General features: G+C 44.0%; 1 protein-coding gene across 6 annotated transcripts in view; it reads right to left on the reverse strand.

The window, feature by feature from the left end:
- Nucleotides 1-17,326, reverse strand: part of DEPDC5 (DEP domain containing 5, GATOR1 subcomplex subunit) — a 132,634-nt gene that overhangs the window by 45,926 nt on the left and 69,382 nt on the right. For 4 of the 6 annotated variants that reach the window (XR_013967833.1, XM_080821113.1, XM_080821112.1 and 1 more), the window contains exons 24-27: nt 16,658-16,755; nt 5,989-6,054; nt 2,716-2,872; nt 2,090-2,250 (exon numbers count right to left, since the gene is read on the reverse strand). Coding sequence is in view for 5 of the 6 variants with exons in the window: in XM_080821113.1 (XP_080677239.1) it covers nt 2,090-2,250; nt 2,716-2,872; nt 5,989-6,054; nt 16,658-16,755 (482 nt within the window). In the remaining variant the exon portion in view is untranslated. The remainder of the gene's footprint in view (nt 1-2,089; nt 2,251-2,715; nt 2,873-5,988; nt 6,055-16,657; nt 16,756-17,326) is intronic. The other 2 variants (XM_080821115.1, XM_080821114.1) reach the window with 1 other exon arrangement.

A 17,326-nucleotide genomic window follows, 5' to 3' on the forward strand; every position in this document is an offset into this window, starting at 1 on the left:
AAAGGAAGGAAGGAAGGAAGGAAGAGGCCTTGCCCCCCATCCCTGCATCCTTCTTTCTTGCAATCCCGCTTGCTGTCAGGAAGTCATGGAACAATGTTCACGAGCACCTAGCACAGTACCAACCCCACTCTAAACTAGTTCCTGTTTTTATCCTGCACAGCACTCTTTACAACTTGTGATCAAATAAATACTTGTGGCTTATTAGTTCAATGACTGTCTCATCCAGTAGACAATAAACTTTGAGGACAGGGCTATTCTGTTCACTACCGGAACAGTGTCCCTCTTATAACCAGTAGTCAACAAATCTTCAATCAGACACAATGTCACTTATAATTACTTTTCCAGTAATTATAACAATGATACCATTTCTGTTACTACAGAAATAAAAGGATTAAATTTATTGAAGGAGAAAAGTAGCCAGAAGGGGTGAGTAGACTCTGGCTAACTAGCCATGACACAAGGTTCATTAATCAGCCAGAGCAGAACTGGATGCCAGAGGAATTATGAACCACTAAGGGACACTGATCAGCTACTCTAGAGAAAAGTAGGTAGGAAGGCTGGACAGGGCCATTGACACTAAAGGTGAATTCATTCCACTATTCTTGGGATAAAGGACAAAATCATGTGGCTTTGTGAGGCCTGGGTCTCCTGACATGTCTGATATATCTCTAGCTTACTTCCTGTGCTCCACCCCACCAGTCTTCGTTTTGGTGCCCAGAAAGTGTCACGGTGCCTCCCACCACTCGGCCTTTGCACATACTAATCGCTCTTCCTGGCATGCTCTTCCTACCTACTCCTGCCCACCACTCCCAAGCTGCTTCTCTTCCTAGTAACTCCTGCACATAGTTTAGGTCTCACCTCAAACATCACCTTCTCAAGGAAGCCATCCCTGACCCTCCAGACCAGATTAAGTCCTGTATTAAATATACTCATAGCCCTTTGGTTTTTCCCTCACAATCTTTATCACAATGAGGAATTATATTTCAAGTCTGACTAATGTTATTTTTCCTCACTGGGAATGTTATTTTCCTCACTGGGCTGTAAGTACAAGGACACTGTTGAATGAATGAATGAATGAATGGCGATTCATTCATTCATATATTTATCGACCCACATTGTTGTATACCAGGCACAGTCATTTCCATTGTAGAAGATAAAAACATGAAGATGAAAGAGTCCTGGCACTCAGGAAGATTACTATTCAGTGCAGTCTAGAACATGAAAAGAAGGCAACAAGTGATAAATATCATAATGGGTTTTCAAACAACATCCAGAGGGAGTCCAAAGCTTCATCATAAACAACAACAACTGGTCCATCCAGGACCACCAAGCTCCCCATCACACTGCTTTGATCCTCTGGCCCAAAGCACTTTAATGTGGCCAAAGATGATCTGAGGCTTTGAACTGGGAGTTTAGGAGAGTGGGGAGGCTCAGTAGCTACAAAAAGGAAGCGGGAGAGTAATGGATTGTTCTGGGAAGTGACCACTGCTTTCTGATCCTAAGCACCCACACTTTATTCTCTCTACTTGACTTATTTTAGAAAAGCTCTCCAGAGCCTGGCTGAACCTCAACTGGCCTCACTGAGTCTCTATCACTTATTAGTCTCTACCACTCACAGATGATCCATTATTGCTTCATCATGCTAAGCTTCAGTGACAAAGAGAAGATGCAGCCAGAACGGGGTGGGGGAGTATAAATTCCAGGTTTAAGTAACATCTGAGAACATGCTGTGTGTCCAGGACTTGTGCTAGAAATAAATATCAGGTCTAAAATATTCACAATGTACATTGATAGTTCAGGCCTGGCTCAGCTGCCTGCTACTCCTAGGTGTTGCCAAAGCCAGGCTGTGACATTCCTGAACTGGGTCACACCCCTTCCTTAAAAGGAGAGTGGTAGATTAAGAGAGCTTTAAGATAAATCTGGGTGTAGCAGAGACTTTATTCTTCATGTAAAAGTAAAATTAAGAAAGAAAAAATTTTGTGTTGAAAAGTAATTCTCCTGGATTTATCTATTCCCTACCATCTTGAGAACCTACTTACATGAATTTAGTAGAAAAGAAAAAAATCCAAGTCCAAGAAGAACAACTCACCTCGGCTATAGAGCGGGCTGCTGCTCAGTGGGGGTGGGACAGCGGGGTTGGGCTTCGGGGCCTTGGGCTGCACTATGATTTGGTAGCCCTGCATGAGACGCTGGCAGATGAACTCTTCAAACACCTGCTGGGCTGTCATCTGCACACCCTCCTCGTCCCTCCTGAGAAAACAGACGGTTGTTCACATGTACATGCTTGGTCCAGGGTGAAGTGACACTCAGAGTCCACACTCCCATCCTCTGTTTTGCTTTGACTCCACAAGCCAGCCCTGATAAGCACTCCATGGTAGTTCATAAAACTAACAATCGATAAGCCAGTTTGGGGAGAAATGATCAGTTCGAAGAGGCAGAGGAATAAGGCGGGGAATAGCTAACAGCTGTTCCTAGAATAGCTCAGATAGCTAATCTTAGAAAAAAAGATCCCATCTAGTGGGTCCAGAGCAACTGCCACAGAAAAATGTGAGAAAGCACCCGTGAGGAGAAATGGTTAGAGAAGGCAAGTCAACAGAACCCTAAAGAAAAAACGGACAGTTCTTGCTTCATGAAATTCTCTGAACAGAAAAGGAAGACATAGGTTTGAGAATGCAGTGTTTGGACGCGCATCCAAAACCCTCCTCTGACACCGACCTGTCGATGTCTGCTTCTGGAAGGAGATCGTAACAGCCCTCCGTGTAGTCGTTCTGCAGGCCCTGGCGGTCGGGGAAGTAGTCGGTGGTGAGGGGGAGGCACGCCGGAGTAGTGAGAGATTTCCAGTCCACTCCAACTGTGCAACAGAAGCCTGGCACTACAGGGGGAGCAGACAGTGTCAGAACTGCCTCGTGTAACAGAGGAGAAAGGCATGTGTGGTCACCAGGGCAGGTGTGGGATGTGGGCGGGGCAGGAGGGGGAGGAGTTCACAGTGAACAGTGACAAAATGGCCAGGAAAGGGGATAAAGAAGGAAGGGGGTGGGGGGGAGGGAGAAAGAGAGAAACAGAGTTTGTTAGACAATGCAGTGCACGTGCTCATCCAATCCCATCATGCAAATGGGATTCACAGCTGGTACTCATTTTCTGCTGATCTTAAGCTACAGCCAAAATGCCAGTGAGGTTACTGCAGGGCAGCGCAGGCAGAGTTACATGTCGAAGCAAATCAACATTCCAAGAGTTCCAGCCAGAGCCTCTCTGGAGGACTACAGAGTGGCTGGTGGGGAAAGAGCTCAGCCTGATTTGGGAGCGAAGAGCACATGGTAGCAGAATTGAGGAATACTTCCAGAATTGCAAAAGTAAGCCACAGATCCAAAAGGGTAGGAGAAGTCAAAGAAGGATGTCTGGGAAAGTTACAAGGCCAGGACTTCAAGAGACAGAGTTTAATGATCTAGAAAGGAAAGCTGCAATCAGCAGAGCGGGCCCAATTACGTGGGTCTGCCCTGAATTGCCTGCTCCTTGGTGAAAGCAGGGTTTCTTCACCTTGGCACCACTGACATTTTGGACTGGGTAATCCCTTGTTGTGGGGAGCTGTATTTTGTATTACAGGATGTTGGACAGCATTCCTGGACTGTACTTAGTAGATGCCAGTGGCATCTCCTGGGTGTTAATACTGAGAATGTCCGCAGTTGTTGCCACATGTCCCCCTGGGGAGCAAAAATCCTTCCCTAGTTGAGAATCCTAAGTCAAGGTAATAGGGCAGTTATCTCTTTAAGTAATTTAAGCAAAGATTATTTTTTAAATCTCTAGACAAGGGAGCAATAGGAAACAGAAACACTCCATGCCTTTCTTTGCCTCTAAGTCTCAAGCAAGGGACGCCTTCAACACTGTATCTTTTGCACAGTGCTAATGTGGCTCACAGCGTGATACACCCCTGTTGTCTCATCAGCCCTTACATGGCCACCCTGGAGCAGGGACTGTAACACCATCAACCCCTTTCAACACCTGGCCAAGCCAAACCTCCCAGAGGTTACTCGATCAGAAGCCTCTCTGCTTAGGGATCTTCCCACCATGCAGTGACAGAGACACACACACTACCCAATACAACAGAGTCCCACTTAAGCAGAGTTAAAGGACAAGAAAAGGACCCGTATGCTAAGTCATAGTGGGAGACATGCCCCATGTAGCTACCGCCTTGGGAAAGATAATTTGACCTGCAAGAGGCCTAACTCCATGGTCTACACAGGTCTGAGTATTTTATTTGTGTGTTTGAATTCTACCTTACTGTGGTAAGCTCACTTAACATGAGAACTCTCTTAACAAATGTTTAAATGTACAACACAATATTGTTAACTTGGGCACAGTGCTGTACGGGTCTCTAGAATTTATTCATCATGCATAACTGGAACTTTACACCACTGATCAGCACCTCCCCATGTCTGCCTCTCCTCAAGCCCCTAGTAACCACCATTCCACATTCTCATTCTATGAATCTGACTATACACAGGCCTCGTTAACTTATTAACACTTCAAGAATTGAAAACACAACCCAAAAGAGCCTAACTGATCACCCGAATTTCCCTAAATGGCAGATGAAGGGGTGAGCTTGTTCCTACTTCCTTGTTAGGACCAGGAGCAGAAGGAAGACACCAGATCAAAACCACAGTGGGAAGCCAGAAGCACAAGACAGTTGTATCTTCATGTCCTCTTAGATCGTTCTGGCTCTCGTTAGCATCCTAACCCTCAGGATCATGAACATCTTTCAGAAATGTTTTTTGCTGGGCACACACCAAGACACAGAGAATTCAAATGCGTGGTCCCAAATCCCATGGTGAGAAAGCTCCTGATTCTTAGTTTAATGGTGTTCTTTCCCTGGGAAAAGACTGTGGCCTCTCTTCTAACTCCAGCATCTTCAGGCCCTATAAAGAGGGCCTTTGAGGAGGACCCACATCAAAACCATTAACAATGATAAACGTGGATTACAAAATCCAGTCCTAGGGTTGTACAGAAGAAACAGGCTCATCTATTCATTGCTGGAAGCTTTCTGGAAAATAATCAGCCTGCCACCTGTACTTTGGGGAAAATATATTCCAAGGATGTGAAGGGAAAGAAAAGCTATACCCACTGCATCAGGTATTACACCTGCATTCTACATTATTGCTAAGAAACTAGAAACCACCCAGATGGTCATCAATAATGAATGATTATTCAAACTGGGATGTAATGTGTTTGACACTGCTATTAAAAAGGGGCCTGAAGAGGGACGCCTGGGTAGCTCAGGTCATGATCCCAGAGTCCTGGAATCGAGTCCCACATGGGGCTCCTTGCTTGGCCAGGAGCCTGCTTCTCCCTCTGCCTGCTCTGCCTGCCTCTCCCCCTGCGTGTGCTTGCTCTCTCTCTCTCTGACAAAGAAATAAAATCTTCAAAAAAAGGGCAGTGGGGGCGGGGGTTGAAGAAATAGCAAAACGATTATTATGTTAATCATAAGCCGGGGGAAAACACTCAATAATATATCGCTACTGGTTATAGCTAAGTAAAATAAAGTCTATCAGGTGGTAGGATTTTTTTTCGGTACTTTGCTGTTACAGATATTGAGATGTGCTCTTCCTGCACAGATGTTTCAACAGATAAAGATGATTTTTAAAAAACGCAACCCAGTCAAACAATTTCAACTACAGGTATGTAAACAATTCCAGTCCCTCTTATTCCTTTGTTCCCCAGAGCCACCACAGAGCCTTTAAGGGCTAAGGCCAGCTCTGGACCAGCATAAGGACTTCTTGAGAATTCCGTTACCCTTCCCACATGCCCTGAATCACATTCCAGAACAGGTTATCTGGCCCCTCTCACTTTCCATTGAAGAGGCTGCAGAGTATTCCCTTACCACACTGCCTTCTGGTACCCCAGAGATGTGTAGACTACCCACAGGGGTACCCCTTGTTTCCTTATGCTCTGGCCACCCCCACCCTGACCCCACCCTAATCAGCTGCCCCCTCTTACTTGGGTCTGGAGAGGTAGAAACACTGTCCTCTAGGGAATCCTTATTCTGAGTCCTAGGATTCATACCTATGGAAAGATGAAAACAGGTTGTTTTAATAAGGCTCATTCTGCAGAAAAAAAATTATGGCCAGTTATGGTTGAAAGAGCCCAAAATTATAGCTAAAAATAAAAATGTGAATCAAGTACAAGTTCTATGCTGAATATTTCAAATAGCACAAAAGAGTCAATCCAAGAAAAATGAACAATCTAAAATTTGAGAATAAGCCAAAACTTTACTCTGACGTAATCAATACCACTCTTTGCCCAATGACAGTTAGCATTCACATACATGTGCATGCACACACACAGACACACACACGCACCGGCAAAAAGTAACCCACCACTTATTTTAAGAAGATGGACACATTTCAGTCATTTCAACTAACTGGAGAAAACTTTAGCAAATACAAAATGACCCACTTAAAGTTCATTTCACTCATCAGTCATCTTTATCATCTGGATTTTTCTTCTCCAAGTCTTGGTTTTCTGGAATATGACCTAGGACACATCAAAACTCACCACTTTAAGGAAAAACAATGATTTTCCCTATAGGTGGTCTGAAAGGAAAAACAGAAAGATTCTTTGAAATGCAACTTATTGCCTGAAAAGTAACAGAACTAATTTTAAAGTACATATCAATATTTAAAGGTCCCTTTCTAAATATGTATTTACTAGAAAATTATGATACTATAAAAAAGATTGAAAAAATCCTCACCCAACTGTCAACAGTGGCTATCTGCAAGAAAGAGGTGGAGGAGGTAGTGGGAGGTAAACCAGAACTCGTAGTTTTTATTCTAGATATTGTGTGTCATGTGACTCTTTTACAACAAGAATAAATATGTATAAATCCCTTGTGGAATCTTTGAAAAGACAAGCCACGACATGGGAGAGAGCATCTGCAAATCACTTACCTGGCAAAGGACCTGACCCTGAATATATAGAGACCTCAAAACTCAAGAACAAGAACAAAATAAACTGAAGAGAAATTGGGCCAAAGATTTGAAGACTTCACCAAACATATACAGAAGGCAAAAAAGCACAGGAGAAGATGCTCAACATCCTCAGCCACGAGAGAAATTACCTCTACAGACCTCTCACAATGTCTAGAATGACAAGTCATGCCAAGTATGAATATGGATGTGGAGCCATGGTAAACCCTACACATTGATGGTAGGAATGCAGAATGGTGCACCACCTTGGGAAACAGCTGGTTTCTTTAAAAGTTAAACAGACAGGGGCGCCTGGGTGGCTCAGTGGGTTAAAGCCTCTGCTTTCGGCTCAGGTCATGATCTCAGGGTCCTGGGATCGAGCCCCGCATCGGGCTCTCTGCTCAGCGGGGAGCCTGCTTCCTCCTCTCTCCCTGCCTGCCTCTCTGTCTGCTTGTGATCTCTCTCTGTCAAATAAATAAATAAAATCTTAAAAAAAAAAAAAAGTTAAACAGACAAAAAAAAAAATTTAAAACAGACAGGGGCTCCTGGCTGGCTCAGCTGGAGAAGCACACAACTCTTGATCTCAGGGTCCTGAGTCTGAGTCCCGTGTTGGGTGTAGAGATTACTAAAATAAATAAACTTTTTAAAAAAATTAAAATTAATCTCTCTGATATGAGGAATTTGAGAGGCAGGGTGAGAGGTTTGGGGGGTAGGGAAGGAAAAAATGAAACAAGATGGGATCGGGAGGGAGACAAACCATAAGAGACTCAATCTCACAAAACAAACTGAGGGTTGCTGGGGGCCGTGGGGGGAGGGATAGGGTGGCTGGGTTATGGACATTGGGGAGGGTATGTGACATGGTGAGTGCTGTGAAATGTTGAAGCCTGACGATTCACAGACCTGAATCCCTGGGACAAATAATACATTATATGTTAATAAAAATAATAAAAAAAAGAAAAAAATGGAATGAATGAATGAATGAATAAAGAAAATTTGGTAAATAAAAAAATAAGTAAAATTAATGGGGTGCCTGGACGACTCAGTTGAGTGCTGGACTCTTGAGTTTTCAGCTCAGGTTATGATTTCAGGGTTGTGAGATCGAGCCCCACATGAGGCTCCACACTCAGTGCAGACTCAGCTTGAGATTCTTTTCCCCTCCTACTCCCTCCCCTTCTCCTCCCCCCATTTGCAGGCACACACATGCTCTCTAAAGATAAATAAATAAAATAATTAAAAAATAATAATAATAAAAGTTAAAAAGATATTTACCATCTGACCCAGCAATTCATGCCTAGGAAATTACTCAAGAGAAATAAAAACCAATGTTTACAAAAACCTGTTCTGTAAATGTTTATGGCGGCTTTATTCATAGTTGCCAAAACCTGGAAACACCCCAAATATCTTGCAACTAGTGAAGGGATAAACAAATTAATACATTTATACAATGGAATGCAATTCAGGAATAAAAAGTAATGAACATCTAACAACTTGGATGAATCTCAAATCATTAAATACTGAATAAAAGCAGCAAGGCTCAAAAAGCTACGTACTGTATGATTCCATGTGCATGACATGCTGGGACAAGACCAAACTAGAGGGACAGAGAACAGATCAGTGGGGTTGCCAGTGGACAGGGGGTGGGGTTGTATACAAAGGGGCCACACACAAAAGAATGGGGGGGGGTAATGTAAGTGTTCTGTATCTTGCTTGATATGTTTGTTAGTAGTTTTATGACTGTATACATTTGTTAAAAACTCACAGAACTGTACACTAAAAAGAGTGAATTCTACTGTATGAATTTTAAAATTAATACTTTCAAAAAATTTATTTGATAGTGCACATGAGCAGGGAGAATGGCAGAGAGAGAGGGAGAAGCAGGCTCCTGGGGCTCAATCCCAGGACCCTAGGATCATGACCTGAGCAGGAGACAGACGCTTAACTGACTGAGCCACCCAGGCGCTTCTAAAATTAAAATTTTTTTTTAACATTTAGAAATTTTTTTTTTAATTTTTTAAAATTTAGAAAGATGATGGCACTTGGCCAAACAGTTTTAGGACTTCTTTTTTTGGAACTGCCTTCAGTAGATTTTTCTTTTTTTAATTTCTAGTCATCAGAATAAGGAGATAAAACTTACTAAGTCAGACAAATTCAGTGTTTCATTTTACTCAAACCCCTGCTATGAGGCAGGTATGAAGTAGGTACTATTCCTTTTGTACGGACAAACTGAAGCTCAGAGAAGAGAATTAACTTAGGGAAGATCACACGGTAAATAGGGGAAAGATGCATTTAGACTCTGCTCAACTCTACAGATGCTACATTTCCTGACTCTCCATCTGCAGCACCAGTTTTCAGCTATTGAAAATGTTAGCTGTTCTTTGTCAACAGCCAAAAGCCATTTGAAGCTAAATTTTCTGAAAAAGTGATCTTGGCTGATAACATCCATCTTCATGCAACACAAAGCATGGCTCTTAAGAAGCAAAGAGGTGGGGGCACCTGGGTGGCTCAGACAGTTAAATGTCTGCCTCTGGCTCAGGTCGTGATCCTAGGGTCCTGAGATCAAGCTCCAAGTTGGACTCCCTGCTCAGTGGGAAGCCTGCTTCTCCCTCTCCCTCTGCCCTTCCCCCTGCTCGTGTTCACTCTATCTCTCAAATAAATAAATAAAATATTTTTTTTTAAAAAGGCCACAAAGTGGATTTTCTTGTTCAGCCTGAGAATTAGTATGAAGGCAACTGGTATAAAACCAGCCTCCTCAAAGTATTCTGAGCAATAGGAAATTATTAAACATTACCTCACAGATTTAGATGCTAAATTTTTGTCATTAAAGCATCTTTTTTTTTTTTTTTTTTTTTTTTTTTTTAAGAAAACCCAAATCCAGACTGGGTCTATGAGAACTGAAATTCTTACACTAATAAAGAAACAGTTCAACTAATAACTATGTGGGCAATTCTTTGAGTGCAAAGAGGCAAACCAATAGGGATTCTCAGAGCAGCTCTGGCTTCTAGGCCCAAAGTAGAACTGTGCCATCTCTAATGGACAAAAAGCACATTTAGGGCCACCAGCCTTTTATGACACACACACACACACTTTACTTTTAAAAAACAGCAATGAAAAACATTAAAAGAAAGATATTTTGTGCTCTTTTATGAGGCTCTTTATACATAGTTTTCTTGCAGTTCAAGCCCAACGAACTGCTGCTCCCACCAGCTCTGCCTTTAAGATTTTACTTTCAGTAAAATGGACTGGCTATTGGCATATGACAGCCTCACAACTTGAGGTGACCAAGGTGACACCTCATGGTCAGTTAGCTCTGCTCCAACATAACATTTGTGAATGAGACCTTACTCTCAACATTCAAAGTCAAATATTCACTCAACTTGGGGAAACAATGCTGAAAATCGCCATCTTAGCTTTGTCTTTTGACATCTCTTCAATGTCAAGAAATCTGAATTTTGGGGCATGTCGGTGGCTTAGTCAGTTGAGCATCCAACTCTTGATTTTGGCTCCAGTCATGATCTCAGGGTCGTGGGATACAGCCCCACATTGGGCTCTATGCACGTTGGGGAGCCTGCTTAAGAGTCTCTCCCTCGGGGTGCCTGGGTGGCTCAGTGGGTTAAAGCCTCTGCCTTCGGCTCAGGTCATGATCCTGGGGTCCTGGGATCGAGTCCCGCATCAGGCTCTCTGCTCAGCAGGGAGCCTGCCTCCCTCTCTCTCTGTCTCTGCCTGCCTCTCTGCCTACTTGTGACCTCTGTCAAATAAATAAATAAAAAATCTTAAAAAAAAAAAAAAAAGTCTCTCTCTCCCTCTCCGTCTGCCCCTCAGCCTGCTCGTGGGCACACACATGCTTGCTCTCGCTCTCTCAAAATTAAATAAATAAATCTTTTTAAAAAAGAAGAAGAAGAAGAAGAAGAAGAAGAAGAAGTAGTAGTAGTAGTAGTAGTAGTAGTATGAACATATCCTTTGCTTGCTAAACTCAGGCCAAAATGGGTAATCAGTGTGGAGCCTTCGGAACTGGTCCCCAGTGACATCTAGAAACCTGTGTGTGGGGCTAGTCATTTCTCCTCTCTGGGGTACAGAGATGGAACTTACCCACAAAAATCCCAACCTGGCCTGGGTGAATGACTCTGAGGGCCTTTCCTCCAGCCTCAGTGTGCTACGATTTCCTCTTTACTTCAGCTATCAGGCTGCCACATGTACCTAATACTCAACACAAATACCAAGTTGCAGATTCTGAGTCCTAATACCACAGGGAAAGAAAGCATGGCATCCAGTTGTTTTCTTTTCCAAAATCACCTAGAGCACTTATCCCCAAGGAAGGGAATGACAGTGACTGACAAGTCTTATAAATGGGTGCCCAGTTAAAGAAACAAGAGGGATAAAAATGATCTCCCCAGACTGCTGGGAGACTGGGTGGCTCAGTCGGTTAAGCACCTGCCTTTGGCTCAGGTCATGATCCCAGGGTCCTGGAATCAAGCCTCCCAGTGGGCTCCCAGCTCAGCAGGGTGTCTGCTTCTACCCTTCCCTTTGCCCCGCCCCCTGCTTATGCTAGTTCACACTGTCTTGCTCTCTCTCTCAAATAAATAAAATCCCCCCCCCCCAAAAAAAAAAGAAAAAAGAAAAGACTGTCTCCCCAACCTCATCAACCACCTGGTCCCTGCTGGGGAGCATGGTGAAAAACAAGTGAAGTGTATAGGTATGAGCCCCAGCCAACAATGCTTGAAATGAAATTCTAAAGGGCCAGGAGGGAAACCCACAGAGGCACCACTCCTGTGAATCGTGACTTGCATATGAATCTTGTCCAAAGGCAGGAGAAAATCTGAGTCACGCTTGAGTGCCTGCAGATGGTGCAAACTGTCAAGCCCAGGAGGTAAAGGCGGGGTCACATATGAGGTTCTGTTTCTTTTCTACCTTTTAATGAATAAAAAGATAACTAGTTGTTTAGTTAGACCCCACTTTGTCCCCAGATGAGAACCTATTGTAACAATTTTGCCCTTAAGGAGCCCAATCTACCTTTGCTCCTTACAATAACCCTGTGAGGCAGGCATGAAGATGAAGATCTTTATGTCCATTATACAGATGATGAACCTGAGCATCAGCAAAGGTTGAAGGCTAAACTCTAAAGACCATGAGGGGGACGTCTGGGTGGCTCAGTGGGTTAAGCCGCTGCCTTTAGTTCAGGTCATGATCTCAGGGTCCTGGGATCGAGCCCCGCATCGGGCTCCTTGCTCAGTGGGGAGCCTGCTTCTCTCTCTGCCTCTGCCTGCCCCTCTGCCTACTTGTCATCTCTGTCTCTCTCTCTCTGTCAAATAAATAAATAAAATCTTTTTAAAAAATAAATAAATAAATAAAGACCATGAGGGACAGGGCTGGGGCACTCCTTCATCTATCATATCATAATGCAGCAGAGGTCATATGTTCAAACTGCACAGTAAACCACTAGGTCTAGCTCCCACAAAAGGGCTTCCCTTTCATGGTTGTTATCTTACACAAAACTGCTTCAAACAGAATTGCAAGTGAATGGCGAGCCAGAGCTCCCTGAGGTGAAGAGAACTGGTGCCTTAATTATTTTGTTTCTTCTCAGGCCTTAGCACAGTGCCTACACTTCAATAAACATTTCTGGAATAGGTAAGAGTATAGTGGGTTTTGAGAAAGCAAACCAAATTCCAGGAAGATTGAGGATGGCTTGAAAGGAAAGTCACTTCAAAAACAAGCAAGGCAGAAAAACACTATCCAAGCCTTTGATAAAAGGCATCCAGTTCATTGTTCAACAAGGTTATAAGACAGGAAAGAAAAGCACTCTCCAGTGGAGGAAAAGCTAACCTCAGAAAGCTTTTAATATTCATTCAACTACCTGATATGTGCCAGGAACTGTTTTAAGTTCTGAAGATACAGCCATGAGGGAAACAATCCTTGCCTTGTTGGAGCTTACAATAAAAAATACAAAATTAAAAGATCTAGTATAACAGGTGGTATTCTAGAGAAATAATAGGCATGGAAGATGGATGGGAAGTGCCAGGGTAGAGAGAGGCAATTTGGATAAGACCTAATGGAAGGAATAGAAAAAGCTGTGGGTAGGATGGCCATATCATTTATCATCCAATCCAGGACACCTTCAAGAGTTGAAAGGAGACACTATTAATAATTATACAGGACACTGAATTCAAACCAGGACTGTCCTGGGCAAACTCAGACATGCAGACCTTACCCATAAAGCTCTTCAGTGTGACAGCAGAGCAGAGGGATGAGCAAGAGTGTGCCCCAGATGCAGAGTGTGCCTCATACATTTGGGAAACCACTTCACTGAAGTGCAAGGGGAAATGAGGAGATGAGGTCTGAGAGTAACAAAGGGGTCGCAAGAGGCAGGGGGCTCTGTTGGCTATCGTAACACCCTTGGCTTTTAATCTGAGTGCACTGGGAAGCCCCAGAGGGTTTTGTGCACAGAAGTTTCATGATCTAACTTCTATTTTCAGAGGGTCACTCAGAATTGCTGTGCTGGAAATAAACTACATGAAAGGACAAAAGGAGGAAGCTGAGAGACCAGTTAGCGGGATACTGCAACAGTCAAGCAAAATATGAAGGTACCTTGGACAGGGCTGGGACTGGTGGCAGTGATACCATATGGAAAGATTCAAGATATATCCTGATAGGTCTGACATTAATTGGTTATTATACATGGTAATAAAATTAGAATGATTTTTACGTAATCCTTTCTGTGGCTGGCTAACATAATTGATCAGGAAGCACAAGATCAAAGATGGGAATTCAATTCCTAAGGGAGCCCAATCCTTCAGCCTACCTCCTAATGACCTCTTGCCTCTTTGAAAACACATGCTACCAGCCATAAAGAGACCAGGCAAAGGTAAGGATGATCCTACTTAAGTTCTCACCCTGACTAGAAAAAGACTCCAAGGAGCCCACACCGTCTCTAAGAAGCTACACATTCTAGAACATATTTATGTAATTGCGCACTTGCATACCAATTAAAGAGAATAATTTCATGGGCTGTTCAAATGCTTCTCACATATGGCAGCTTGATCGTGGAAGCACAAATTCATTTGTCAATAAATGTGCTAAACACTGTGGGGAGAAGATGAATAAAGATAAGTTCTCTCAGTCTAGTGCAGAGACAGACATAGAAACAAACAGCGGGATCATGATATGCCAAGTAGTACAATCGCGTTATGCATATGGAGCTCTGTGGAAACATGTCTACCATCTCCTGGGAAGGCCTGGGGATGAGAGCGAACCACCAGGGGTGGCTTCAAAGAGAAGGTATTGTTGGGCTTGAATCATAAAGACTGAGCTCATGTCTTCCAGGGAGAATGAGGGCTAAAGATAGAGGAAAAGCATTCTGCAGGCAGACTAGTCCATGCAAAGGAATAAGAGGACAAGGATCTTTGGAGGAGCCACAAGCAATGGCTGGAATATAACATATGCACATCTCATAACATACCCGATAATGGCAGCTCTCATTCACTGAGCACGCCCCACACATGCCAGGCACTATTCCAAGCACCTTACGTGGATTATCACACTGAATGATACAGATGAAAGTGAGGGCCTCATTGCTCATTAGAAGTGGAGTCAGGACTCACATCCGAAGAGTCGATAGCCTGAGTTCTTTCTCCATGCAGTGATGTGCGGAAGTGGTAACAAATGAGGACACAAGGCAGGCAGGAGACAGGTAATGACCAGCATTACAGGCCACGAACCATGGGAGGGTTTTATACACGGGAAGTGGTGGCTGATCAGATTTGCATTTGGAACTATGTCCTTGGTGACAGCACGGAAGATGAATCAGAGGGGACAGGAACAGGATCGGGAAGATCACTTAGAAGGCTGCTATCATAATCCTGGCCAGAAATGACAGGGGTCATTTCTGAACCAAAGCAGCGGCAGTTGAGGATGGGGGGGAGGGGCCAGAGTCAGAAGAAGGAGGGAACAGAAGAGGGAGAAGGGGTAGGGGAACCACAAGACATGATTTTCGTTGTCAGTACACTAAGGATGAGGTACTCGGGAGTCATCCAAGCAGAGAGGCCCATCAGGTGCATGGATGTATGGTGCAAGCATGATGGTGTCATTAGAGGATCTTCCACAACCATCCCCAAATAAGGATTCTTTGAAACTTCCTTTTTTCCTCAAAGTAGATTTCAAATTTCCAAAAGATTCATCTTCTGAGAAATCATCTGGTCTACCTTTTCTATCCCAGGCCCAGAACCACCCCAAGACTAGTCAAGGTAAATCTTGGTGCTGTTGCCATTGGAACCCAGAATCCCCTTGCTTCAGGTCACCAGTAAAACTAGGTCAAACTGTAGTCCTGTGAGCCCTAGAGCAGTCCTCATTGGTTCAACCCACTCCAAACAGCCTGGGAAGTTCAAAGTCTAGGTTCCTATAAAATGGCCCCTTGACTTAGCAAAATGGAGAGGTTGCCTTTATGATGTTCTGAAGGCACTTTACAGGAGTCTGGTAGCCTAGTGACATTTTCAGAACCCTGAGTGCAGGCATAAAAAATCTCTTATCCCCAAACTGTTACTCAGTTCATTTTCTCATTTAAAGAGAAAGAATAAAAGAGAGAGAGAGAGAGGGAGAGAGAGAGAGAGAAGAAAGGAAGGAGGGACGAAGGGAAGAAAATGAATTAATTATAATCCTTTAAGGATTCATTTACTACCAACTGCTTTTCAATGCTTAGCCACAGACCTCTAGAAATATTGTTGGATGAAGCAACCAACGAATGGAAATAACACTTCATAAACCAATCTCATACAACTTCACTTTCATATACCTTCTTTAAGCTAATTTATAGAAATGCAGTTAGTTACAGAAAACTAAGAGCAGCCCATTTCCACCCTGCCCCCCAAGTTTTAATGGTTTTCACACTCATGTTGAACAACAGCTGTCCTGTGAGGTTTTCCAAAATCTGTGCTCACCCATCCCAACTCCTACTCCCCTACATCCTAATGGTACTCTGAAAAGTGTGGTTGAAATGACGAAGAGCAGTCTGAGTCAGGATACCTGGCCACGGGCTTGAGAGATTCATGTAATATCTCTACACCTCCGGGCATTAAGTTGCCCCATGTGCAAAAAATATTTAATAGCATATGTCCTCCTAGGATGACTGCATGACAGGGGAGATATACAAGTGCTTCTGGAAATCATATAACCTGTATAAATTTATACTCTCCCCACTTCCACCTAGAACCCTCACCTGCTAACTCTCTAGGTAACCAAATTCTATGCCTTCAACTCTGAGGTGCTTGCCCACTTCTTGAAGCAAAAATGCCACTCTTCTCTTTTCTGATTGCACAACTGGAATCACACTGTTTCACTTTGGGCCTCTTCTGATTATTTTTATGCTTCTGGGTGAGGCTCCTACTCCCAGATCTGGAAGCTCCTTGAGAGCAGAGGCTACTCCTGCTGTCCCTGGTGTTACCCTCCACACCAAGCTCATATGCAACCCTTGGTCACGACTCACTGACAGGCCAATGATGAATGCGGCTTGACCAATGTGTTCTTGGCTCAAAACGTAACGTGCGGCCCATTTCTAATTCCATGCATTATACAGCACTGCTTCTAAATAGGTCACCCAAAATCGTGGCTGAAATGATCCCAAAATAGATTTGGCCCTGCTTCTCTGGTTCCCTGTGTCTTTTCTAGATGTGAGCCTGCAACTCTGAGCATCCCAAGTTACCTCTTGGATTGGTTACCTGCACCACTGTTGCTAAGCAGGCTGACAGAAAGCTCTTCTGTTCCACTGAAGTTCAAGAAGGACATGCTGTCACCAGGCTGACGGGAAGTGCTGTGCCTGCAGAGAACAGAGCCCAGCCACCTGGCTTAATGCAGACCATCACCTCTTTCATCCTGCTTACCCTGTATCCCAGGAGTTTTCATCAAAAACAGCTCTGAATATCTGGCCACATAGGCTGGCAACAACTGGGAGCCATATCACAGGCTACCAGGCTGCCGTGCTCGGTATGTGGGCCAGCTCTGGCCTCCCCCGTGGCCTGTTTGTCCTGCCCTCGCCCCTTCAAAACTACTCACCCACTGCCATGCAGGGCAGCCCGCCCTTTCTTGTCCTCAGCCTTCCCCTGCTCACATGGACAGGAGGATGTGAGGTGACTGAAAGGAGGTACCAACTTAAGCTGATTAAGAGGGTCAGGCCCTGCCCTATCTCATCCAACCCATGGCATGTCGAGGTGATTGAAAAGGGGGCCAAAGACTGCCCTTTGCCAAGTGTCTCCTAAAGCATCACAGGAACAGTGAGGCTGGAGGTCACCCTAGCTCATGTTTGTCAAGGCTTAACTGACTTTATTCCTGCACTAACTCTCTTGGCTGCCTTGTACTGCATTCATAGCCCAGGTTCAGAAGAGTTGTCT

The sequence above is a fragment of the Martes martes genome (genome assembly GCF_963455335.1).
Source record: "Martes martes genome assembly, chromosome: 13".
Classification (NCBI taxonomy): domain Eukaryota; kingdom Metazoa; phylum Chordata; class Mammalia; order Carnivora; family Mustelidae; genus Martes; species Martes martes.